At 43.0% G+C, this 26,484-nt stretch overlaps 2 protein-coding genes across 3 annotated transcripts in view; one reads left to right on the plus strand and one right to left on the minus strand.

The window, feature by feature from the left end:
- The first annotated feature begins 3,244 nt into the window (after nt 1-3,244).
- PDXDC1 (pyridoxal dependent decarboxylase domain containing 1) overlaps nt 3,245-26,484 on the plus strand; it is a 41,910-nt gene continuing 18,670 nt past the window's right edge. The window contains exons 1-8 of one of the 2 annotated variants that reach the window (XM_044433171.1): nt 3,245-3,439; nt 17,234-17,307; nt 20,282-20,344; nt 21,533-21,616; nt 22,575-22,721; nt 24,709-24,898; nt 26,146-26,214; nt 26,300-26,378. In XM_044433171.1, the coding sequence (XP_044289106.1) occupies nt 3,419-3,439; nt 17,234-17,307; nt 20,282-20,344; nt 21,533-21,616; nt 22,575-22,721; nt 24,709-24,898; nt 26,146-26,214; nt 26,300-26,378 (727 nt within the window). In that variant the 5' untranslated portion in view covers nt 3,245-3,418. The remainder of the gene's footprint in view (nt 3,440-17,233; nt 17,308-20,281; nt 20,345-21,532; nt 21,617-22,574; nt 22,722-24,708; nt 24,899-26,145; nt 26,215-26,299; nt 26,379-26,484) is intronic. The other variant, XM_044433170.1, reaches the window with a different exon arrangement.
- Nucleotides 10,423-26,484, minus strand: part of NTAN1 (N-terminal asparagine amidase) — a 47,037-nt gene continuing 30,975 nt past the window's right edge. Inside the window, exons 9-11 of the transcript XR_006415023.1 lie at nt 22,674-22,830; nt 15,157-15,367; nt 10,423-14,427 (exon numbers count right to left, since the gene is read on the minus strand). The gene's annotated coding sequence lies outside the window, so the exon portion shown is untranslated. The remainder of the gene's footprint in view (nt 14,428-15,156; nt 15,368-22,673; nt 22,831-26,484) is intronic.

Genomic DNA, 26,484 nt, shown 5'->3' on the forward strand with positions numbered 1-26,484 from the left:
AGCGAGCGCGGCGATCGCTTACCTGCCCTTCGCCCCCGCAGAACAAATGCGTCGGCCAAACCCTCGTCTTCGTTGCATTTGCAGGGCCTTCTTTGTATGCAAAGCGGCAACGTTAGAGCACAATTTTACAGACGCTTAGGCAGAAAAAAAGGCCATCGCGGCATACTCCAGCCATCAGGTGGACGCTTTTGGCTTCGACCACACAAAGGCCACAAGACTCCAGATTGTAAAGCGCATCGCAGCGTGGCAGTAGGTCCCAGCCTGGGACCTCTGAAGGGTGTGTTCGATTCCATAACCAATGAGCTTGGGGGGTTCTCAAAAGAGCGTGGTTGCTTTTACAGATTCCTTCGTGAAGGATCTTGTTCCGTCCAACTCCTCTGCATTAAGCTGTCTTTTGGCCCACACTTGCTTCACCTCCAGTTGCTTTTTCTGGGTTTTTTTTTCTTCCAGAAATCCTCCCTTTTTAGAAACTAGTGTCCTTAGGAGACAGAGACCTTCAAAGGCACACATATGCAGGCAGAATTGAATGCATCTGTACATTGCTGTTGTTACCTGCCATCAAGTCATCTCCAGTTCTATGGAGATGCTGTGAATAAGCCCCCTCTAAAAGGCCCCAACCTGGACACCCCTGTTCAGCTCTTGTCGATTCAGTGCTGGGGTTCCTTTATTGAATGGATCCATCTCATAGCTGGTCTTCCTTCAGCAGTCAACTTTCCCTAACATGATTGCCTTCTGCAGGGAATTTCACCTCCTCATGATGTGCCCAAAATGCGACAACCAGTTTCACCATTTTCGCTTGCTGTTCAAGCTCTGGCTTGATTTGATCAGGAACCAACTGTTTGTTGGTCCAGAGTATTCAAAAATACCATGTTTTGAACGCATCAGTTTTCTTCCCGTCAGCCTTCCTGTCCAAACCTCACACGCATACATAGTGACCAAGAACACAATGATTTTGGATGGATGGAAGAACTTGGCCTTGGTCTCCAGTGAAACATCATCACATTTGCTCTTTTTCACATTTGCTCTTTTACAGCTGCCCTTCCAAGCCTCAGTGTTCTTTGAATATTTTGGCTGCAGTCTCCTTTTGAACTGATGACTGAGCAACAGCATGTAAATCTTCCACAATCCCAGTTCTTCATTGTTGACCTTAAAGTTGTGTCTTTCTACAATCATGATTTTGGCTTTCTTTTCATTCATTTGTAAGAAGCCTTTTGCACTTTCTTCTTTCCTGTTTATCAGATGCTATTTCAATGTGTTGCCGTTTTCTGCTAGCAATGTGCTACCATCTGTATATCTTAGACTGGTGCTTTCTGTGCTAGGTGGGCCTGAGCCCCAGGCTTTTTCAGCACCACCTCTGCAGCTAGTCACCCCTTCATGACTGTACGACATGAAATGCATTGATTTGGCCACATGCGCTGCACTGTTCTGGGCACTGCACTTTAAGGAGGGCCTTGTCAAACTAGAACTTATCCAGAATGTAACTAGAATGGCGAGGGAAGGGTCCAGAAACCAAGACCCCCCCCTTCAGCATCGCCACACTAAAACTCATACCTGCTGGAATTACCACCCCTGAAATTGCTCTGGCAATGGCAGCAGCTAAAAGGGGACAATTTTACAAAAACAAACAAAAAAACCCAGACACATAGTGAACATGTGCCGTCTTCACAAGTAGAACAGCATTACTGGGATGCTTATTTCTTTGCTTTTTTCCCCCTGCCACTTCACCTACAAGAATTTCAGTGTGGGGGAGGGGGGGCTGCAAAATCCCCAGGATTCATGAATGTCTTTGGCAGCCCCACTTCTATGTGGAAAGGCTGAAAGAGCTGGCTGTGTTTTTGCCTGGCCTCAGGGCAGATGAAAAGGTGACGTACTGAGAGCAGAGTTCACATATCTGAAAGACCCTCTGGCAAAAGTTAGAGGGAATTTGTTCTCTGTTGCTTCAAAGAACAGGACTAGAAGAAATAGATGGAAATGCAAGGAAGATTTCAGCTGGAGATCCAGTGATGGGAGAGCCGGAAGAAGTGAACTGGTGGGACTTGTCTTTGTCGAGCCCCAAGACCCTGCTTGGGATCCACACGTCTCTGCCATAGGTCTTTCCCCAGGCTTTGCTATTTGAGGGCCCTCTCGTGTGCTATGAGATCTTCACCAGCCAAGCTGAATGACTTTCCCCTTTCCCTCTCCATCCCATTTTTGTTTGTGCTGTTATCTTTTTAGAGAGAAAGCCTGTATGCAGGCGTTGTCTTTTTACTGAATTCGTGCCAGTCTCTCTTTCACAAAAAACGCTTCTTAGGATGCAACTCTGTGCATGTTTAGACAGAAACATTTTTTAATAAAGGAAAATATAGAATCTAGGAATAGAGTTCAAAAACAAAGAGATATAGGTGCTTTTTCTTTTGTAAATACACTATCTGTTTATATCCTTACAGCAATACTTGCGGAAACGGCAGCTGCAGGGTTGTTTCTTTTTGACGTGTATACAATGTACACACACTATGATCTACATGGTATGGCCTAGTGATGGCAGCTGCGAGGACGAAATCTTTAGGCGTGCGTCCTATCCATGTTTACTCAGCAGTAGGTCCCTCGGTGATGAATGGGACCGCCTCCCAGGTAAGCGTGGCTAGGCTTGTAGGCAAAGAATGTATCGTTGCGCACATACTAACGTCCTCTTGTGTTTAATGCAAGCCAAGTGGTGAGAGGACTTTTTCCTGTGTAAAAGAAAATATAAACTTGCGCTTAAAAAATCAATCAATCAATCAATCAATCAATCAATCAATCAATCAAAAGCTCTGCTTTTGCTATAGCGCCCACAGGTACTACACTGCCGAAAGTGGGACTCGAACTCGCAGCCACCATCCTTTCCGTAGGACGCCAGCGGTTCTCGCCGTGTCATCGCGCAACACGCAGGCGCAGCTTGCATAATGTCGTCATCCGCTTCGTCGAAACACCTTGCGGAATGTTCCATTGTGAATTAGGATGGGGAGAACAAAGAGGGAAAGTAGCTATGGAAAAGCGAAGGCAGCGCCACAACTCTCGCTGAACCCTCTTCCCTCACGGATGGCTCTCGGCTTTTAGGCTTTGTGTGGCTAGCCGACCCCTCTTCTCCCCGAGTTTCTTTTTGAGCGGGTGGTACATTCCTGCACTCGCGCCACAACCCGGTTGCCTGCGGCGCTCTTGCGCCCTCTGTCCACCAGCGGAGTTACGGAAGCCTGTGAGGCTCGCGATCGCTCGCGCGTCTCCTAGGTGAGCGCGTAACTTCCCACCCGGCCCGGCCGCTCCTCCCCTCGGCTGCCGCCTGGCAGTTCGTCAGGGGTGCCAACGTGGAGCCGGCCGAGGCCGAAGCGAAGGCGGAAGTGCTCCGAGGGGAAGAGGAGGAGGCAGGCAGCCGTTATCCCCCGCAGCTGAGGAACCTGCGGCCATGGAGGGCTCCTTGGAGAAGGTTGGCTGTGGCTCAGGGTGCCTCCGGCGGGGGAAGGGGGAGGGGTGTCGGGGGGGTCGTGTCTGGGGGGAGAGGGGAGGGGAGGGGAGGGGCGGGGTGCTGCCTCCCATTGTGCCAGGATGCGGGAGGGGAAGGGAGGAAGTGACAGGGAATGTTCATTATTCCAAAGGAGGCTTCGGCACCAGCGATGCAAAATGTGTGTTTGTGCAAGATACATGCATGTTTATGTGGTCAGATAGGAAGCTAAAGATGTGTTCGTACATGTTTATTATTAAGGCGGTATGAAATAGTATATTGGCATTGATTATGAGATTAGTTCGTGCGTATGTAATGGGTATGGTTATTTTGTTAAACATGGAAATAATGTTATTAGGTATTATTTTTCATCAAGGTTGGAGTATATGTACACTGGTTTATGGAATTAATGTTTGTCTGTGGAATATTCATGCTTATTCTGTTTAATCAAAGGTGATTTTTTATTATTAGTTACTGTTTGGATACTTTGGATACTACAGTATAAAATAATACATGATGATGAGATGAGTGTGTGTATTTTGCATATTAAATGGGTTGGTCAAGAGGATAGCATTTTTATTACATGTTTGTTATTATATGTAATAATAGGCATGGGTCATAACCTTATTGTGCATCAGTGTAATATGCATGCTAATTTTGTTAAATAATAATACTGGCTATGGAATTGTATATAATGTGCATGTTAATTTGTTAAATAAAAAGATAATGTTATTACATATCTACTATTATTAAAGTATATAATGATATATGCATTGATTATAAAATTGCCTTGTGTATGTGTGTGTGACTGTGATATGTATGATAATTCATCAAATAGGAAGATAATATTTGATTACATGATAATTATTGTATGTTATATATCAGCCCTGATAAGATTATTGTATTATACCAATCTTATTAACTGTGCTCAAGAAACCCAATAATTATTGGGCGCTGCTAATAAGATCTGTCTTAGGGTAGTGGTGGAATCTGAAGAATATAGCTCAAATAATAGAATAGGACCAGGTACTTGTAAATGGTAATGACATTAACTTCTGCATTTAATATATTTGGGGGTGGTTTTATATCAGAGTTGGGGAGAAACATTCCTGAAAGCTGAACATTACATAAATTTATTTATCCAGGTTTATGTTTACGCACATTCATCCACGCATGCATATCTCTTTCTCTCTCTGTATACATGTATATATGGTTACTCTGATAAACAGGCGAGCAGTAATCAGTTTGGGCCACTCTGAATAAGATTTTTGTTCTTAGGGTTGCGTTTAAATAGTATGCTTATTTGTTGTTTCAACCTATGGTGGAGGTAGAGACATAAAAGAGCAGCTCCTTCTTGAAAATGTTCAGCATAGATATTCAATGTATATTTTGGGGCATCCCCAAAAGGGGAAATCAAAATATCACTCTCTTTTGTGCTGCACATTCTTTGATATAAATTTAACTGTTACAATATATATCCCTCTTTCTTGTCCAATAGGAAATGTAAGCAATTATTAAGAACAACAGCAGCGGCAGCAAAACATTGCAAAAGCAGTCTAAAAACTAAAATAAATGTTATTTATAGATGGATTTGTATCTTGAGATGCATGGATGAATATCTCAACACTGACTTGCCTGTTGAAGGTATGAGCCTGTAAGCAAGGGTTGCTTGGCAGCAGATTCCAAGAGCTGATGCCAGGGAGAGTAGAGGAGCTAATTCTGAGTTAGATGGGCCAACAGCAGGCCTCTTCATGTGCTCTGTGAGACAGAGAGAGAGAATCAAATCTCTGGTGTATAAAGGTAGCAGGTGCTGGGCAGATCTCTTGCCTCAGACCTTGCAGTGCTACTGCTAGTCCAGATCAAGTCAAGGACCCTAGGCTAGCTTGACCTATATTCTGCTTCCAGTATAAGGCAACCTCATGCCCTGTGTGTGGAACAGTCCTAACTCAGGGGGTTGTCAAGCATATCAAATGATTATTTAATTCAGTTTGAGTGCCCAGTATCATGTTCACAGAAGCTGAAGTCACTTGGCTGAATTCCTGGTCATCTCCAGTAGGAGGGATAAGAGACCCATGACCTTGGCCTTGCTACAGCCAGAGAATGGATGGTCAGATAGACTAGGAGACGGATCCAGCATATAAAAGCTTAATATGTCCTACTTTTTACATTACTTTTTCAAGGCCACAGGTATTCCTTATGACAGAAACTATGGTAGATGACCCTTGAAAGTCTGCCTTCTTAGTTTAAATCAGTAGGTTGGGATTGGTGTACATCATAAAGTTTTTTCTCAACCACAAGTACATATGCAAAAGCTACAGCTTGAAGTTCAGGCCAGCCCTCCTGATATATCCCATGATGTATCTTTCCCTGCAATACCCTTGTTTACTTGAAGTCAGTATGTCCAGGTCCTTTAAAATAATGCTCAGAAAGAGAGATGAGCAAGATGGCTAATGTGAATATGTCAAATTTTAATATCAATTCTGTTGCATTTTACTGGAGAGGACATTCGGTTTGCATCTTAAGAAGCAGTTTTTCATTATTAGAGGAATTTTTCCTCCCCCAGCTCAGTGCCCTTGAGCCCTGCATGAGTGCACCTTAATATTTATTTATTTATTTAGAACATTTGTATGCCGCCCAGTTGTGCCACGGCACCTCTGGACAGCTGCACCACCGCCAACCCCCTATATATGCACAAACACTGCAATGACTTTTTATTCAATTCCAGCCTCTTCTATGGCAGGAGAGTTTTCTGTGTGGTGGTGAAAGGCAGTTAGGTGAACCCCCACCTGTGGTCTGAAATAGTAGAGGCCACAGACAGGTTTACTTCCTTGTCTTCTCTCCATGAGAACTAGCAGCATGAAAACATAAACATGCTTGGGCTGCTTCATGCAATACTGAGGATGTGGTATGTAGCAACAGAAAGGAGTAGAGGTCTTTTGGCTTCTCCTTTACAAATGTCTTTTTTCTGTTAAAATACGTATTTGTAAACAAAAAGCTTGAGCTGGCTCTGTTTGGGAATGGATCATTTTCATACTTACTACACTTCAAACTCTCCAGCTTTTCATCTCTCTTCTTGTTATTTTTAGCATACTGTTTCTTAATTCTGAGCTGTATTCACAAGTAGGAACTGTGGAATCATACATGCAAAATCATAACAAAAATCAGATCTAACCATTGTGACCAAAGATTGTAAGGTTTATGAAGCTGGTTTCTATCTTCCCATAAATTGACTGATGTTTTTGGATGTATATTGTCTCTTGTTGTTGAGGGAATATGTATTTTGAATTTTAATACAGAACAGAGCTTACTTCCTAGCAGCTTTGGAACATAAAAGAGGAAAGAAATTTCATTGGATCTACTCTCAATGATTCTTCCTTCTGTACTGGATGCGTTACTGTTCTATAGATAACAAATACATTTGCCCTTTTAACGCCACACAGTTGAGGAAACAATGTTGTCATTAGGGCTTCCATACCATGGGATGTTGTCAACTGTATCTCATTTGTATGTCTTTAACATATATATCAGATGTTTTCTGCACCCTTTCTTGTGAGTGACTTTTTAGAAATCTATTTCTGGGTAAACTTCTGGTGGGGTTGATACAGTGCTGGAACAAAAACAGCTGTTGAATTGTAGCAGAGGCCACCTCAGCAACTCACCAGAGAATTTGGAGGGGATAATTGTGCTGGTTCAGCCAGCTATCCTTATTCTCTCTCCGTAATATTTATCACCCATGTTCGTACAGCTATATATAGAATACCTAATCTTAGATGCTGTAGTTAAGCAGAGAAAGTTTAGGTGTTTTGCTCATGCAGAGCTCTAGGGCTGGGACTGAGGACACTAAATCTTCATCACCATATTGCTTTCATGACATCATGGGAGGCCTTGACACCAAGTCAAACATTTACTCTTTTTTGCTTTTAAAGTATCGGCATATGCACACATCACCACTATATCACAATCCACTTTTGAACAGACACACATGCGTACTTTCAGTGGTTGACATGCAACACAGGTGGGCCTGTTCTTAAATGTGCAAGCTGTGTTGAGTTTTGTATTTTGTATTTGCATAAGCTGATGCCTGTTTGTTTCTTTGTTATACCCTATTCCTTAAAGTACGTCTGATCAGGTGTGTCAGCTCTTCTACTTGTTAGCAGAGCCATGAAGTCTGGCAACCAGAGTTAGGGCAAAATGGTGGCTGGAACAGGTGGTGGAGGCAGTGCCAAGAATTAGCTTAGGAGATGCCATGGCTTTGCCTGGCTACAGACTGCCATGGGTCATGCTCATTCATCATCTTTATGGGCCTGTCCTTGCACTAGGAACTGCTTCTGAGGTCCTGCTCATACGTCTGTCGATCAAATTGGTTAATTTAGAAAGCATGGGGCATGGGGGGGTAGCCTCACTCTTCTGATACTCTCTTGTGGTTGATTTACACTTGGCCCCTTCAGTGCAGGCCCTTAAGAGGTGTCTAGTACGTACCTGTTGGCTGTGCCGGATGAATCTTGTGTATTTTGCTTCTGAGGGCTTGGCCCTAAAAAGTAGCTGAATAAATGAACCTAATGCCTAAAGATCAAGAATGCTGATTTCAAAAGTCCAGAACTGGGCCAGCCAAACTACAGAAAAGTGTCGTCATAGGCAAAAGTTAATATTCCTGTTTTTACAATGTGAGGAACATGGCGACTGAGCAATCAAACAATTAACACAAGGCCGGTAGTGGTAGAGTATTTTTAATACTTGAAATTTCCCTTGCTCTGGTAAAATTCTGGGTAATTGACTGCACTTGCCAATCTGTTGTTTATAACCCAAAGATCTAGTGTGTCAAAACCGATTCATCTTCTGCCTGCCCCTGTCTTAAACAATAAATGCTCAAACAATTATATTCAAGGTTTCTCAAGTTTTAAAATCTTTCTGAGTGATTTTTTTCTTGTATATAACTAAGACAGAAAGCAATTTGGGCCAAAGAATCTGAAAAAAAACTAGTACAGTTCTCATTTCTGCTACACTTTAGGAGGAGTGTGAATATTAATTTGCTGTTTGTGTTCTATTGGATGCCAATTTATTTTGTGGAGTGTTGTTGTTAAGTAATATTAGGGCTATTTCCTGTCTAAAAAAATTCTTAGTTGATTTGTTGGGTTCTATTAACTTAAGTGTATGTAAAAAATAATTGTTTCAAAGGGAAAAAGCAAGGTTTTCCTTGTTTGGGGGGACATGGGACAATTCTAAATGTAACAAAAAACAAAGGCAACTGTAATTCCATAAAATAATTTGAAAAAGAACCACAAGGGTGTGCTCAGTGTTTGCCTGTCCTTCAGAAATTCAGGATTTCAAACTGGTTTGTCCACATTTGCAAAGTCTGAGGTTCTTCTGGTGGCTAGTGCGATGTGCCGTTGTGCTCTTTACTGTCACTGTGGATGCCCTGTTTGTCCAGTGCAATTCTGAACGTGCTTTTGCCTCACTGCTGCATTCTGGCATCCGGTGTGGGATAGGCTGTTCATGGTGGGAGAACAGCATGGACCTCAGCTAAGAAAGGCTGTTTCTGTTGGCTTCAGAAAACCATGGACCTGATCCTCTTGGGAGGATCAGGGAGGAGGTGTTGGTGCAAAGGGTTCTCAGGATGCAGGAGCATGGCCTCTTAGCCTTCTTCTTGGGTAGCCCAGGCATCCCCCAGATGCTACCACAGAAGGAGGCTGTTGCTATGCCATGAGCCCCCTGATGCAAGAACAGCCCTCCTGTAGTTATCTTGGTCAGCCATGTATTTATTCAGAGGTTTGCAGCCTGCTTTTCAATTTGTGTAAAATTCCCAGAGCGGTTTACACTAACGGATGGGCTGGTGACTGCCTGCCTGCCTGCCTTGCTCTCGCTCTCACCACTGTTAGTTCTTGTAGCAATCAGTTCTCATTCAGACATAACATTTTGCTGTTATAGGAACGGATGTGCAGGTAGCACTTTGAAACTTGCTTTTCTTGGCTGCATGTATACATCTAGAAAATGGATTAGAGCCGTTCGATCAAATGTGTAGCTCTTCACTGACCAGACTAGTCCATGTGGTGAATGAAAACTTGACATTAGTAAGCTTAAGACTTTAGCCAGGCCAAATAAATTCAGCCAGTTTCTTTTAAAGTAGATTTCTTATTGATCTATAATATAAGGAAACTGTTCAAAATGGCCTAGTTGTTTCCACAGCAGATGTTGGCTGATTTTCTTTCTTTAAAAAAACCTGCTTTGGGTCAACCCAAACTCTTGACTTTGGACTCTGTCTGTAGTATTACCAGAACATCCTGGTAGCTTGCTAAAACTTACGATGACTGTTCTTTGTAACAAGGAAGTGGAAGCAAGTAGAATCAGATATGTACATATGTGTACACCTGTAAATTAATGTGCTCTTGAAGGTCAAGATTTTTTCTTGCTTACACCAAAGTGTAGGACACAGAATAATCAACTTAAGTGTAACAGCCCAAATTAAGGCTAGATAGCAGGAAACGTTTCCTCTCTTTCAGAGCAATACGACAGTGGAACCAGTTGCTTAGGGAGGGAATGGGCTCTTCCATACTGTTGATACTCAAGAAGCAGCTGGACAGCCACCTGAGTGGGGTGGTGTAAATTGGTGACCTGCAGCAGCAGGGGTTGGACCTGATGGCCTTCTTGGTCCCTTCTAGTGCTACCATTCTATAATTCTATGGAATGCTTAACAGATCAAGAATAAATTTAGAAATAGGAATCTGTGCACTCTCACCAGTGTCTTTATGGATGTGATAGTATGATGTGAGAAAGGTATGGTGAGAAAACATGCACAAATAACGGGTGTTTATTGATTAAACCAGGTGCAGATCCTTCCTTTTTTGTAAGAGTAGGTGTTTACTTCGTAAAGTTGCGATGCCCTAACCTCCCACTGTGTTTATGAAGGTAAACAACTGTCCAGGTGCCCTGGAGGAGGGAAAGGGTGCAAACATTATTAATAAAGACCATAGTAAGGTGTTTCATGAGTACATCTTCCAGACATCAGGAAAAGATAATACCAGCAGAGCATGTTAAATGGGGGGAAAGTTCAAGCAGAAATGGCAGAATTTTCAAATGCTCCAAAAAAGACTTTCCCTGAGTAACATAAAATGTGGAGTATGATTTTTTTAAAATTGATATTTATATTAAAACATACCACAGGAGCACAAACATTCCAATCCAACAAGATGACATTAATGCAAGCACAGTGTATTTCATTCTTGATATTTAGACTATAAGCTTAATGAATATAAAAATATTATCTAGCTTTTAAATTGTCAGGATTAAAAATATGCATAATAAATAAATGACAGTGAGATCTAGTCTGACCTCCGGCTGGTGCTGGAGGTCAGACTAGATGGCCCGGAAGACCCCTTCTGACTCGCTCTGTTTTCTATGTTTCTATCCAAATTATACTGACTTGAAGCAATCGGCATTATTTTGTGCTAATGATTTTTTATTTTTTTGGACAGAAACAAATATGCTCTACTGGTTCCATGTTATACCTGCTGAGATAAATTTAGCCTGACGTTTTTAATGAGCTATTAATTCTACAAACTGATTTCTTTATTATTAATAAAGAGTGATGCGTATGAAACAGTGTAACCCAGATTCAAACATTTGAAAACAGTTAAACATTAATGTCAACGTCTGATGTTTGCTTACAAAATGCAAGAAAAGCTTGCCAGTTCTTTGCAAAATGTTCTATTTTTTGTCTGACATCTAGCAAAATTGTGCAAACTATTATTAGACTATTTGCTCTCCTGTGGCAATCCATTATTTGGTGGAGAACTTTTTGTCTTTTGCAGTAACTATCTCTGGAATGTTTAACAAATTTGATATTAAGAGTAGAGCAAAATTGTTGCAAACCTTATTGAAAGATCCGAGCAATATACCTTTTGGAGTTAATGCTAAATCATTGCTTCCTGCCTTCTTGATTACTGTCACAATTTACTGTGAAAATATTTGAATAGGCCAGAAATGCACATAAATACATTGTATGCAGATGTGTGCATGTTTTATCTGGTTTAGAGACTTTTTAAAGAACTTGCTTTTTCTTTGAATCATGGTGTACCTGACTGCTCCCCGTCCGTCTTTCAGACCTGCTCATTAAGGGCAGTAATCTTCAGTCTCCTGTATGGTGGAGGTCTCATCAGCACTGGCAATCACAGGAACTTAAGAGGGCATCCAGGTCTATCCTATTCAATATTATCCTCATCACAGGTGTACCACCATGGGCCCAGATTTCCTCCAGGGGTCCTCAAATAGCTCCACCCGAAGCCCTAGCCCCTCCTCCTTTCTCCAAAAAAAAAAAAAATTGTTTTATTGTTTCCCTGGCTTTTGTGCATTTTCCCCTCCATTCTAAGAAGCTGAAGTGCTTCTCCTAAGCTGTGGTTGTTGACAGTCAGAACTATATAACCTGTCTTCTTTCTGTCTCTCTTTCATTCTCTCTGTCTTTCTTGCAGAGACCTCCAAGGCTGATCCTTCGTCCTTTTGCTCTACATTTTATCCTCAAAGGAACAATCCACTGTGAGCCAGTGGTGTGGTGGCTGGAGTGTTGGACTAGGACTTGGGGGATCTAGTTTCTAGTTCCCACTTGATCACAGGAAGCTCACTGGTGACTTTGGGCCTGCCCCAGACGGTCTACCGCATCGTGTTGTTGTGAGGATAAACTGGAGAGGGGGATTGTAGGTTCCTTGCAGGAAAAAGGCAGGATATATATAAGAAATAAATAAAGAACCTTATGATGTAGGCTATGCTGAGAGCCCATGCTCACCCTGGGAGCTTCATTCATTGCCAAGTGCAGAATGGAACCCTGCTCTCTCACTTCCTAGTCCAGCCACCGTGCCACACGGGCTCACAAAATAGCCTAGCCCTTTGGCCCTGCCCTTCTTGCCTCAGCCTCTCCTACCTTTGGAATGCGGCCCCTAAGAGCTGCTCTGAAACTGAATTCAGTTCTCGGGCTTAAAAGGGTTCTGCACCGCTAGTCAGACTGGCGGCAGCTTCCCAGAGTGTTTCCCACCCCTCTGAAAAGACCCCGTGTGCATCTATATAATGATGGCACATGAATTTCTGCAGGAATTTGCAATAGGGAAAGTAGCCCCACTGGTCTGGCAAGTTTGAAAACCAGTTGCTTGGAATCTTTCCCCTGTTAATGGCACTCCCAGCCTAGGAGAACAGGTGCTAAAACAAACTAAGGACGGAAATCCGTGTCAATATGACGGATGAAGTGAAATACGCTCCCAGTTTCACATGTCTGCCTTTAAGGACTGCTAAGCATGAGCAGGAAGCAGGATGAGTGGAAGGCGTGGGGATATGTTGAGCTCTGGGTCCTTGCTGCTGCTTGTTTGCTGGCTGGCTGCATGTGTGTTTCTTCCTTCCCCCGAACAACTCAGGACAGCCCCCATGATCCTGTGAGGTGGGCTAGTCCAGGAGAGAATGACTGGGCCACTGCCATCCCCTGAAGTTCACGTGGACTCTCCCTGGTGCTTCAGTGGCACTTGAACCAGGGGCCAGCATTACGGCTCCTGTGACCTCCTTCCCGGCCCTCCATTGAGTTCTGCTGCCTTTTCACCTTAGGATGGTGCACTTTCCCCAACTTTATTAAAGGCACCATCCTTCAACAGAGGGAACGTGAGCCGAACGCTGGAAACATCTTTTAGGGGCTGGGTGCTTTTCTCCAGAGCTACTTCATGAGGTGGTAGCAGATCTACCTGGTAGGAATGGATGTGCCACTTGTTTCCACGTATATTCTGCTTATTTACAGATACTGCAAGTATTCTGTAAGTTTCTGCCACCATTCCCTTTGAAACCCAAGTAGCACTGCCCCTGGGATTTCTCACTGCTGAGGGAAACAAGCTGAGCTTCCAAGAATACAGTCACTGAGGTCAACAACACTGAGGGCACAATCCACTCTGGATGCCTGTAACCCTTCTGAACTTGGAGTAAAGGCATCCGATGAAGGCCAAGAGATGTGCAGAAGTGAAGGTTGTCTCTCAACTTGCCCCACCCTGCAAATCACTGGGCAGCACTTCAGAGCAGGAGGAAAGGAGGCTGAAGCACACCAGGATACCTGGTATTTTGGTGACACCTGTCTTCTCCGAGAAAGGCACCCAGCGTTGCTCATGTGACCTTGGAGAAGCAGCTGGTGCCCCTCTTTCCATCTGAGCTGCAGAGGGGGAGGCGCATTTGAGCACAGTTCTCCAGCTATGAGATCAGAACAATTTTCCACTTTCATGGGTGGGAATGTGAAGAATCTTTCAGCTGTCTAGATGCTGTCTTGTGACCAAAGGTCTGTGCTGTATGCTGATGAAAGCTCTCCGTGTGCATTCCCTAAATACGATAGTTGGAAGTGTTCTTTTCAGAAAACTGAACTGTGTTAATTGAGGTGTGCAAAACAATTAAATTTTCCCCTCTGCAATTAAGCTTACTTCCAAATTTTGAGGTATCTTATATTTTAAGGCATTTCAGGCTGCCTTTGAATAATGCATCATTGTGGGAAATGGGTTGAAACAGATTTAAAGTTTCGTGGATTATGACTTCTACCAGTGATATTAACAAAAGCCTTTCATGGATCGGGACATAAACATGTGATTGCCGGTGTAATCTTGTGCATGTTTACGCAAAACTAAATCTTCCCATCTTCCATCTCAGATACTTCACCATAAATCTGTGTGCATGTAAATAAAGCATCTGCAAAGATAAATTTACAGAGCAACTACAATTGACATTGGATTGGCCATAAGGGTAAACGAGTTGCTGGACACCCATTGTCCCCTTCGATAGGCCATGCTGGCAGGGGCTGATGGGAGCTGAACTCCAAAACATCTGGAGGAGACCAGGTTGCCCACCATTGCCTTATTTCAGTTGCTTTCTTCCCAGTCGAGAAGAAATCTGTTCCAGATTCGAGTCCTCCGATGAGGTATCCCCTCGCGATTTGCAAGTGTTGTCAGCTTGCTTCCTTTGCAGTACAGGAGCTGTGAGACACATCAGAGTTTGCATGACTCCCCATAGCCCCATTCTGGAACTGAACTGTGCTTGTAACAAATTTATTCGCAGATCACTAATTTAGGGTACCACATTTGGTCCTCCTGTGGGCAGAGCACCTTTGCCTTGGCTCCTTAGGGAGTGCACCCTCCCATCTGTGTACCAGGATAATAAATGCATAAAGACCATTGGGAGTAAGGGATCCTGGTAGCTTCTGCAGCTAAGCAGTGTCTTGCAGCATTTGTGAAATGCTAGTAGAGCTTTATCCTTGCACCTCTTTTTACGACTGGGTCAAAACGTGAAGATAAATGAAGCGGGCTAAAACTCCCGTCAGTACCAGTCTTATAAGGAAATAGGGGAGGTGTGATGTTTGTTCAAGGTGATACCAGGCTTCCCAACTGGCTTATGATCTGACTTAAATGTGACTATGCCGTATCTGTGCTTGTGTAAAGGCTGCTATTATGAGTTCCCCTTTGAGTGCCTCAGGTTCCATACCCCATCTGTTAACCTGACTGGAGATGTACACAGCAATTAGGTGAATGTGTTACTATGGATTCATTTAAACTCTTGTGTGCTGCTGTGCATGACTGTATTGACTGTGCTTTCCTTCAAGGGGCAATATAATGCTTTAGAGCGTGAGGGTCAGTCTGGTGGTCCCTGGATGCTTTTGGGCTATAGCACTCATTGTCCACTCGTATGTTTTTATATCTATAGCCCACCTTTTTTCCTTTGAAGGCGCTTAAGGCAGTTCACACAATTCTCCTCCTCCTCTCAGTCTTCTCCTCAGAACAGTTCTTTGTGGCTCTCATTTCGGCTGAGAGTCTGTGGCTGGCCCAAAGCCACCCGGTGAGCTCCATGGCTGAGCGGGGACTGCAACATGCGGTTCCTTGGGATCAGTGTTGTCCTCCCTGGGTAGAATCAGTCGTTCTACTGAAAAGCATGGAAGGAAGGGAAATTTCAGTTTGGATTGAATGTTTTAAGATGCAGGTTTTGCATCTTAAGGGAATGCTGCTTTGATTTATACTGTTCTATGCCCTGTTTGGGGCTGCAGGTGGCACAGTGGTTTAAACTGCTGTGCTGCTGAGCTGGTTGATCGAAAGGTCGCCGGTTTGAATCTACACAATGGGGTGAGTTCCTTTTGCTCCGTCCCAGCTCCTGCCAACCTTGCAGTTCGAAAGCATGCAAATGCAAGTAGATGAAAAGGTACCACTTCGGTGGACAGGTAACAGCGTTCCGTGCACTTCAGTGTTTAGTCATGCCGGCTACATGAGGACAGAGACCGTCTGCGGACAAACGCTGGCTCCCTCGGCCAGGAAACGGAGATGAGCACCGCCCCCTAGAGTCAGGCATGACTGGACTTAACGTCAAGGGGAAACCTTTACCTTTATGCCCTGTTTGGCTTTCGTAAAAGGGCTGTACTTCTAAAGTTTCATCTGAGTCTGCTGGAGAGGAAAAGAGGGAAGGAGAGAGTTACTCATGACAGGTGGTGCCTGGCTGTGACACTGGATGGGCCGAAGGCTAACAAGCCGAAGCTCAGTCCAAGCCAGTCTCTTATGGGGACGGCTCCTCTGACCGGATGGAGGGTGCTCAGCCTGTTCTGTGTGGGGTTGTCCTCCCCTTGAAGGAGCAGGTTCGTTGCTTGGGGGTCCTTTTTGAGTCATTTTTGTCTCTTGAGGCTCAGGTGTGACACAGTAACTTCTACGAGCTTTGGCTGGTAGTCCAGCTGTACACCTATCTGGAGAGGGATAGCTTGGTTTCAGTAATCTACATGTTGGCAATCTCTAGATTAGATAGCACAAACATCGTATGTGTGCCTGCCCTTGAAGAATGTTTGGAAGCTGCAATTTATGCAAATGCAGCAGCTAGACTTAATAGACGGGACCAGAAAGTTGGAACATGTAAAGCACTGGCAACGTGTATGGCGCACGCCTTCCCTCTGCAAGGTACCTAGACACTGCGGTCAGCATCTGGACCATTCTTTTGAGTCCCACCTCAGTTGATGGCTGCAAGGGGAAGGATCTTCTCAGCGGTGGCCCCCAGCCGTGGAATGATCCGCTCAGTGGATCCATCTGGTGTCACCTTCATCATCCTTTTGGCACTAGCAAAGACAACTCTGTGCTGAGGCATTTAAAGGCATCTAAGGTTTATTTAGTGGCTTCATGGGAGTACCACATCACGAGTTTTTAACAGATCCTCTCAGTCTGTTGCTAAATTATACATTTAACTGTTTTAAATTGTGTAGTGTGGAAACTTGTAATGGTTGTTCTGTAGTTTCATGCCCTGTTTGTAGGAACTGCCATAAACCTCCCAGAAAGCTTCTGCTATTAGGTGGTGTGGAAGCAGAATAAGGAAGCAAGTGGGGCCACTGCAACTCTGGCTTTTTAAAAATGCATTTATGTATTAAATATATATTTATCCCGCCTTTTTCTTACAATGAACTCAAAGCAGCTTACATCCTTCTCCTCCTGCTGCTCTCAGTCTTATCTCCACAACTATCCTGCGAGGTAAGTTGGGCTGAGAGTGTGTGCCTGGCCCAAAGCCATCTGGCTGGTTCCATGGCTGAGTGGGGACTGGAACCCAGGTCACCCGAGTCCCAGTCCCACACTCCTAACCAGTGTGCACTTTATTCACAGGTGAGGGCAGAAAATGAACATTTTTCCTAACCATCAAGATACATGTCAGAGCATTTCTTCAGCGAATGCTATTTTCTCTGGTTTTTGACAGTGGGATATGTGAGGATTAGTGATTTGTAACACTTACTCAAGTATTATTGTTGTTCATTTTTTAAAAACACAGATGGTTGACCCTACGCTAGCAGAAATGGGAAAGAATCTTAACGAGGCCATGAAGTTGCTTGAAGATACTCAAAGGTATGTATGTACTGATCATAGCCCTGAGGAGTACTTTGTGGCGGTGCTGTAAAGGCACTGCTTATTGACAATTTTTCTGCTCAGATGGGCACAGTCTGTTACTGCAAAAGCATATACATTGTCAACAACAAAATCACAGGCTTGTTTCCATTCTGATTTATAACAAACATTTAAACATCAAGTCTGGGCTCTCAAAGGCTAGAGGCCAAAGATTGTGCAGCCAGTTTTGTTGAATATCAGTTTTCTTCCCCACAGTCCTGACCTTAAATTTGGGAGTGGAAAAAGTAAGTAAGGTGAGTAATGTGTTTCCGATGTGCAGCCTAAGAGGATATCTTGTTACAATTGGAGTTATGTCTGAGTTGCATCCCAGTCCCAATCCCTACTTAAGCGGTGTGATATTTTTTAAAAAATATATCTTCAAAAGGTACCATAAAAAAGAAGGAAATATATAGGAGAGAAAGGTGCCAAGGGTCAATCCACAGATACAGCTTGTAATATCAAAATTTAAACACATTCATAAACAAGTGAAAATCTCCATCAGCCACAGTCCCATCCAAATCATTCAATCCTAAATAAAAAATTAAAAATTATAACATTGCCTTGGTTTTCAGATGAGGTTCACTGACATTTGTAAAAATGATACTTTCTTTAACAATTAATTTAATTGCTCATAATAAGCATTCCACTCTTGAGTAAATTCTTTAACTGGCCTTCTATTAATATAATTGGCTAATTTTGCATTGTTGCGTACTCAGCTACGTGTTTTTCCAGTCTTCGACAGCTGGGCAATCTTCAGCTTTCCACTCTGAGGCAATTATTAATCTAACTGCTGTTATCATATATTTAAATAACCCTTATCACAATCTTTGGAATAGTCTCTGGTACAGTACTCAGTAACATATTCTTGTCATTCAAAGGAAAGTCCATTTAGATAGTATATTTGGTACCGCAAGACCTCCTCTCTTTTTTTCCTCTTGTAGAACTTTAAATCTAATCCTTGGGGTTTTTTTTCCATTCCAGATAAAAACATCCAAATTGTCTTTGCCAGTCTTGTAAGATTTTTGCCCTTATTGGAATTGATAAAACCTGAAATAAGCAATTTGGCCTTACATTCATTTTTATAATGGAGATTCTTCCCAGCCATGATTTTTTAAAATTTAGACCATCTCTGCAAATCCTTTTGGGTTTTCATGCAGATTGTTTTGAAATAATGTATTGTTATGGCCTGTCATATTTATACCTAAGTACTTAACCAGATTAGAAGTTAATTTCACATCCTTATTTTTTAAAAATAATTCCTCTTCTTTTTTCATTAGAAACTTCAATAGAATTTTCCTTTTCTTCTTGTTAATTTTATAACCGAAATAGAATCCAGATTTTTCCATTTTATCTATTATTTGTTGGATACATTTGGATTTAATATGGTCAGTACTGTATCACCTGCATAACTTTTCATTTTATATTCTTCTCCATCTATTTTTAAGCTGTTTATGTCTGAGTCTTATCAAATTTTCCTGGCCAAAACTTCCAGTAAGAGGCATGAGATTTTCGATAGACGTTATGATGCATGTTTGCCCTGAATGTGTGCATTTTTTAGTTCCCTATGCTAACACAAGCCTTGGAACACTTAGAATTCAAAGAATATTTTTATTACAACAAAAATAGAACAGATGCAGTTTCTATAATTACCGGTTAATGGTCTTCTGTTTCTAGATGTAAGCAGCAAATACAATTTTTTCTCATTCATCCTTCCTAATTTTCAAGAAAGCGAAGCACCCTATTATTTCTTTTACTCGTTACATTTTTATCCTGCCTTCCTTCCTTCCTTCCTTCCTTCCTTCCTTCCTTCCTTCCTTCCTTCCTTCAAGGAACTTAAGGGGGTTTGCACAATTCTCCTTCCCCTCCTCCCCATTTTATCCTTACAACAGCCCTGTGAGGTAGGTTAGGCTAAGAGTCCATGTCTGGCCCACAGTCACTCAGTGAACTTTGTGACCGGGGGGGGGGGCTAGACCCCCGATTTCCCAGCTCTCAGCCCAGCTTTTGTGTAGCCTGTGGAAGGAGATCGCCTGGACAAGAGCCCTGTTCTTAAGCAGTGAGAACTGGAGCCTATAAAGATTTACCTTTCCGTCACTTCATTTCGCATGGCTGACTCTTGTGCAGGCAAAGGCATGGTTGGTGGGTGAGCTGTGAGACTATTCATACTTTTAGTTCCCCAGTTTCTTCTGTGGCAGAAGGATGGGTCACTTGGACTGAATGAGTAAAACTTCCTTGGAATCCTGATCCCATAGCTTACTCTTTTGTGCCAGGTATTTTAATCCAAATCAGAATTACTTGAACTAAAGTATTTATCCCTTTCATCAAGCTTTTGTTGATTCCATACTTAGAATATTGACTCAGACCATCCTTTCCTCTTTTCCTGTGTATCTTTGCTTAGAGAGGAATTTCCTGCTAGTTTTTAATTGCATCGTATCTTTACCACAACCCAGTCATCCAGTCTCCAAACTTGCAATGGCCTCCTGCTCTCCAGTCTCAAGGGTCAGTCCAGTTCTCTTTCTTGACTGTTTGCCAAACATACCCTTGCTTCTCTGAGGCTCTGCTTAGATACTTACCTCTTCTTCCTTTTGTCTTTTCTAAAACGGACTGTGCCAGAGATGCATGATTAAATCACAGAAAAGCTTCTGTCCTAACAGCCTCAGGAAATGAAAAGGAGGTAGGAGAAGGATAACTGGAAGGGTGCAGATAAATCCTACAAAGCACATTTGTTAATTTTTAATACCCACTTTGCTAAGGTGGTTTAACTCTCTTATATAGTTAGGGCATCATTATAGGTAAATCAGGTTCAGCGCTTTGGAAACCATTTAGCTACTCCGATGTTTGTGTGTTCCTTTCAAAAACCATCTATAGCGGGGCTTCTTGGGGGTTCAACCAAAGCTTGGGGAGTTAAGTGACCCATATTGTTGTGTGTTCAAACTAGGAAAGTGGAGGAAGAAAATGAAAAGTATGCAAGGAAGGATATTCCCGGACCGCTGCAAGGCAGGTGGGTAACATGATCGTGGGCGATGAATCTCCTGGCACTTTTCTCTCATAAGGACATAGCCCTGCCAGAACACATGGAGGGCAGAGTTGGATCACAGTTGAGGTGGAGTGACTATAACTCAATTGGTAGAGCAAATGTTTTGCATGCAGAAATTCTTGGGTTCGACTCCTGGCAAATTCTCACACTTTCTGAGAACTTACTGATTCTGTGTCACAGTAAACCATGGTTTGATGCTACAATCATATGCCACAGCAAGCCTCAGGCCTGTGAATTCCTCTTCTCCCATGTGGCTGAGAGGATATCAGAAGCCTTTGTTCTGCATTTAGTTATCCATGATTTACCGTATTGTCTGGACAAAGAATTGTAATTAGCACTAACTAAGATTAGTTTCAAGAAGCCATCTTCATAAGCCACAGTTTTAACAATGAGCGTTAAAAGAATTAGTTTTAATAATTAGTGTTAATTGCAGTTTGTCACATTGGGTCAACGGACCAAACTATGAGTAAGGAGAAGGAAGCATTTCTAGATTTCTTCCTACCTTTGCAGAAAGAATGAAAAGAGGCAAGGGAGGGAGTATGGAGGCATGAAGCTCGCTGTATCTTATGCACATCATAAGAAACCATAGTTTACCCTGGCATGTTACAGTAGTTGAAACTAGACCAGGTGGGCCTTCAGTCTCTATTAAGACAGCAACATATTCAGTGTACGATCTGCCAAGATTACAGCTGTGTTCATTCAGTCGGTGATGTTGGTAGTGAGTGGCAGAAACAGAGAGGCTGGTCCCCTGCCTACACAGCGGTAGAATAGATTGCCGCTTGTTCTTGTGCACTGGTGCATTTGGCACATGGTACCAGTCAGTCATTCTGTCCTCTTCCCCAGTTACCTGCCAATATGCCCTGAAGAAGTGTTGTTCTAGCAGGTTGTGTTCCTTGTGGTTTTATCAAACAGTGAGCAATTCCTGAAGGAAAACAAGCCACTGGTGACCTCCCTAGAAGGTCTTTATGCTGTATTACTCAAATATGCATATTATTATTATTTCAAAGTTGAGGTGTAGGATGCTTTACGATACACTGCAATACTAGACAAAATACTCAGAGCAACTTAAAAATGACCAAAACCGCCCTCCAGTAGTCCCTCCATGAGGGCATTCAAAGAGCTGTGTTGTTACTCTCTTTTTGCCTTCTCTAGTGGGCAAGATATGGTCAGCATCCTCCAGTTAGTCCAGAATCTTATGCATGGAGATGAGGAGGAGGAATCATTGCAGTCCTACCGGTAGGTATTTTCAATACATTGAAATTAAGAGAGGATACCTAATAAAAACTTTGCATATTTCTGGAAAAAATGCTCGGACTGAAGGCCTTAAAGCACTACCAGTTAGAGGACATTGCACAGCTTTTATATATTTTGTCTTCTTAGTGGTGTTTCTGTGGTAAGAAAAAATAGGAGAAGCAGTGGCAAAACACAGAAACTGTATGAGTGAAAGGTATTGTCTGTAGTGCCAGTAAAATCACATGACTGAGGCAGGGCAGCTAGTTAAAGCAAACGGGTTTCTCTTTCTTTAGTCTTCTCTCCCTTCTAGAAAGCTCTCTGTCTCTAAATTGATGGCAATCTTGAAAGCATTTTTTTTTTCTTTTGCGATGGGTTCAAAACCTGCTTTCCCTTGGGAGAGTTTCCTTTTTGGGACAGGCAGCCCTGTGCAGTGGGCGAGCACACATTTTGCATGCACGAGGGCCCAGATATAGGCCCTCCCGCCTCCAGGTCGGTTTTGGAAAATTTCCAGCCTGGAGAGCTGCTGTCATCCCGTGGAGGCAAGACTGGGCTGCTTAAAAGTCCTATTTCCAGTCAAGTGTTCAAAGCTGCTTATATCACAGAATATTAGAATATCCTTACAGATAAAGAATGATGAATGACATAATAATAATGAGTAACAATTAAGAAAAAAGTGCCGTGAGAGCAGGCAGTGTACCTTAAAACCAAAGATCCAGAGCTAGGTAAATCCCTCTCTAAAAAGAGAGATCTGAAGGAGATCTTCACAGGTTATGTTTCTATGCTTTTTTTCTTGAATCGATTTTTTAAAAACTGCCGTAAGCAGCTTTCAGAACGTGGTGGGAGCAGCATTATGTCCCAGTCCCAGTGGAATCATTGCCTTTTAGGCTGTTCTAGAAGGATGAGCAGAGCAAACGCGAGGCGCATCATTTGTGCAACGTCCTAAGCCGTTTCTGGTTTGCAGGCTTCAGAACGTGGGGGAACAAGGTCACATGGCCCTGCTGGGGCACAGCCTGGCGGCCTACATTTCAGTGCTAGATCGCGAGCGGCTGAGAAAACTCACCACGAGGATCCTTTCGGACACCGCTCTGTGGCTGTGCAGACTCTTCAGGTACTTTGCAACGACTGTTGATTGCAGCTGACCGGTAAATGGAATAATTGGTCTGGGCATTTGGAATGCAGTCAGGATGAAGCGTGGAGAGCCCCGAACAATAACTTTCCTGCGGAAAAAATGCATTTAGGCAAGCTTTCAGTTCTGCAGTGTAATAGGCACTGCATTTTACAGGGTAGAAATGCGTCACTGCTTGCAGCCCACTCGATCAGGGTGTGCAATTTTTTTTACCCTCCAGATGTTTCCCTTGCAATTCCCGTCAGTCCTAGTCCATATAGCCAGGAGTGAAGGAGGGTGCGAGGAGAACAGACCAGCAGGAGGGCCTCACGTTGCATACTCTTGTGTTTTATTATTAATTTCCTATTTCCTAGCATCCTTACCCTTTCTGAAGATTTTTATGATGTATGTAGACTTGAAGGAAATTTATTTATTTGAAACATTTGTATGCTGTCCTTTATGATAATCATCTCAGGATGGCTTACAGTGAATAAAAACAATAAAACAGTACAATAAAATAATATATAGTGTTATTATTTTATATGTTGTATATGTTCCCCCCCCCCTTTTCTACTATTGCATGACTGGGGAAAATAAATAGGAGTCTGAATATGAACTTATGGGATAGTTTCAGGTTTTAGAACAGGAACGGATTTGCATGTTGCATATCTATTAACTCAAGGTTCTTGAAAATGGTGGATTTGTCAATTATATACCAGTCATAAAAGTGGCAGCATAAAGAACGTAAGTGGAGTTAATGCCAAAGTACAGTATCCGTCACTGACTTTTTACATAACATAGTTCTAAGTTTTTTTCTTTTTCATTCTTGTTGGCTAACATGGAAATAAGAGTCACCTGAAGCCACCTTTTTTTCCTTTCTCTGAGATGGGTGGAAAAGAGAAATGCCAGCTAGCAGGAATTAATCCCAGATATAAATTAGGAGATGAGCAAATGCACTTGTCAAATGAGGCCAAATTTCAGTCATTTTCTGCTATTCTATCTTGGCAGCAAGGATTAGGAGCCAACAGAACAAATTTATTCCAGCATAATCTTTTGGGAATACCTATGCATTGCTTCCATCTGATGAAACGGACAGTGTCCACAAAAGCTTACACCAGAATGAAATGGTTAGTTGCTAATGTACTGCAAGAGCCTTCATTCTTTTGGTGCAGTTGACTGACATGGTTATCCTCTGGAAATTTCTAGAAGCCAGAACTATGGCTCTAAAATTATGGAACATTTTTGTTACAGACCCAGTCCTGGGGGTTCCCATGTCTGTTACTTGCATTGAGGGAAAAAGCCCTCCTTGAAGTTGAATGAGGGCTTTGGTTACTCAATGCAAATGGAAGCGGGGGGGGGGGGGCGTTAATGATACAGATTGGGGTGATAGGCATGTGGGGGAGACCTCATACCAGGGCCTTGCGCCAGACCAGGGCCCTGTGTCTGCTGTTTGATAAAGAAGAAACTGAGCAACACCAATCTGCATGGTAAGTCATGGCTAGATAAGCCTTGCTCTTCCCCTCAGTTCCTCTTGAAGGTGCTGCCTTTTCATCAGAGAAAGAAGAAGTGATGGGGCTACCATTCCCTCGCAGAGGGAGAGGCTTTTTCCCCTTCTCCACCTCTTTCTTTTGAGTGGGGTTTGGGAGAACCCTGATTTAGATTCAGATAAGGAAATACCATTTAATCTAATGACATATCCAAATGCTAATCATGAAAAGTAGACAGTTGCTCTTACCATAGCAGGTATTTCAGATAATAAATAGTGTGAATGAAGCAGAGATCTGAAGAAAAGCCTTAATCATTTCAGATAAGTGCATTTAACCTTCTGATGTTTCTTTTAAAAAATTCTTGTTAAATTCAAGGAGCATTAATTTTTTCTCAGAACATTCAGTTTCAAAAAATGCCTTTCATAACAGCTTAATTTAATACGATCTGAGTGAAGCAGCACCTTTTCTAGAGCTCACATTTAATTAATGCTGTCTCTTAACAGGTTTGAAAATGGGTCAGCGTATTACCATGAAGATGATCGTGAGGGTCTTTTAAAAGTCTGCAGGCTAGTGATTCACTCACGCTACGAAGACTACACTAATGAAGGGTTCAATGTGCTTTATAGCAAGCAGCCGGTCCTGTACATTAGCTCTGCAGCCAGAGCTGGCTTGGGCCAATTTCTGTGCAGTCAGGTAAAATGAAACCGACATGTGTGACTCATACTTTTACCACCTAAGTTTTATATTCCGAGCCTGTAAGATTATTTGTTCCTCAGTTAAACATCCAGGCCTGTGACTGGTGAAAAGTACTGGCTTCATCCTTTGCAGGGGTGGGGCTCAGATCTCTTTCACTGGGGGTTGGACGGTATTGTTTCGTGCACGGTGTTCTGTTGCCGGTCTTCTGGGACTGCGAGCAGCCTGAAAGTCAAATAGTTCAGCTCTTGCGCTTCCCCAGAAATCTCTTCACCCTGCTTAGGTAGAACTTGCAGCCCTTCGCTCAGATTGGCTGCTTGGCTCTCATTGGCTTCCCTGGGATTATAGCTGCCTGACACCTGAAGGGGCTCCACTGTCTCACATTCTGTGCGCCATCCTCCTCACTGTCTCTGTGTCCTGCCTGCAGATGTGCCGGGTGGCAAGATCAGAACCGCTATTGTCACGAAATTCCTACTTGCCTCCTAATCAGGCTGCACCCACTCGCTCAATTCTTCAGGCAGGTTTGGGCATTGTAGCAGTTTGAGCTTTCCTTTGGTGCCTCAGCAAAAGAAATTAAGAGGCTGCTTCTTGCGGGAGAAGAAAGCGATGTCACGGTTTGTTTATTTACAGATAGCCTTTGAGCCTCTCAAAGCACCTTACAAAGGTGAAACCATAAAAAGTTCCTGCCCAGAGGCTTAAAATCTGAAAAACATGACACCAAAGGAAATGGGATTGGGAGAGAGGAGGAAGAAAGATGGCTCTTAAGATATAATTGTGTCTCAGTTATTGTGTTGTTCTTCTTGAGAGTTGTGTTGCAAGGCAGTGGCTGTAGTAACACAGCCTTGTCCTGCTTCCATCTTGTGGCCTAATGTCCAGGTTGAGGAACATGGGGCCCTTCAGGTGTCAGTGCACTGCAATTCCCATCAGCCTTAGTCAGTATGCTTCATGGGAGTTAAAGTCCAGCAGCTTCTGGAGTGCCATGCATTCCTCCGCTCTGACTTAGGAGAAGGCATTATGAAAAACAATCTCTTGGAGTGTAGCCTTGCCACTGTGTTTGCATTCTAGCATTTTTGTGAATCGTTGAAGTGAAAGGCCCAGGTTAATAGCACAGATGAACCAGATGCCTCTCTGTACAGAAGGCTCTAATTCCGTATCCACCTGCACCTCCTTTCAAAGAACAAATGCCCCTGAAGCGAACAGATAAAGTTAGAGTTGCCAGTCCTGTCTCTCTCTCTCTCCCCCTGCAGCTTGGCCTACCCCTTTCCTGCATACGCCCGGTGCCTTGTAACACCATGTTTGGCTCTCAGCATCAGATGGTAAGTCTTTGGAGTGGCTGTGGCATGTTGCCTTACCCATTGGCTTAGAGATACATAACTTTTCTTCCTCCTTATTTGGCAACAGGACGTGGCTTTACTGGACAAATGGATTAAAGAGGACATCAAGTCGGGAAAGCTGCCACTGTTATTAGTAGCCAATGCTGGTAGGTAGCTTTAACAGATGAAAATAGTGTGCGTTTCTTTCTCCAAGCCTGTTTCATCCCCACCATGACCAAACAAAGCTTTGGAATTCTAATTTCTAGATAGGTA

This window comes from Varanus komodoensis, unplaced genomic scaffold (genome assembly GCF_004798865.1).
Source record: "Varanus komodoensis strain SLA01 unplaced genomic scaffold, ASM479886v1 scaffold26, whole genome shotgun sequence".
Lineage (NCBI taxonomy): Eukaryota > Metazoa > Chordata > Lepidosauria > Squamata > Varanidae > Varanus > Varanus komodoensis.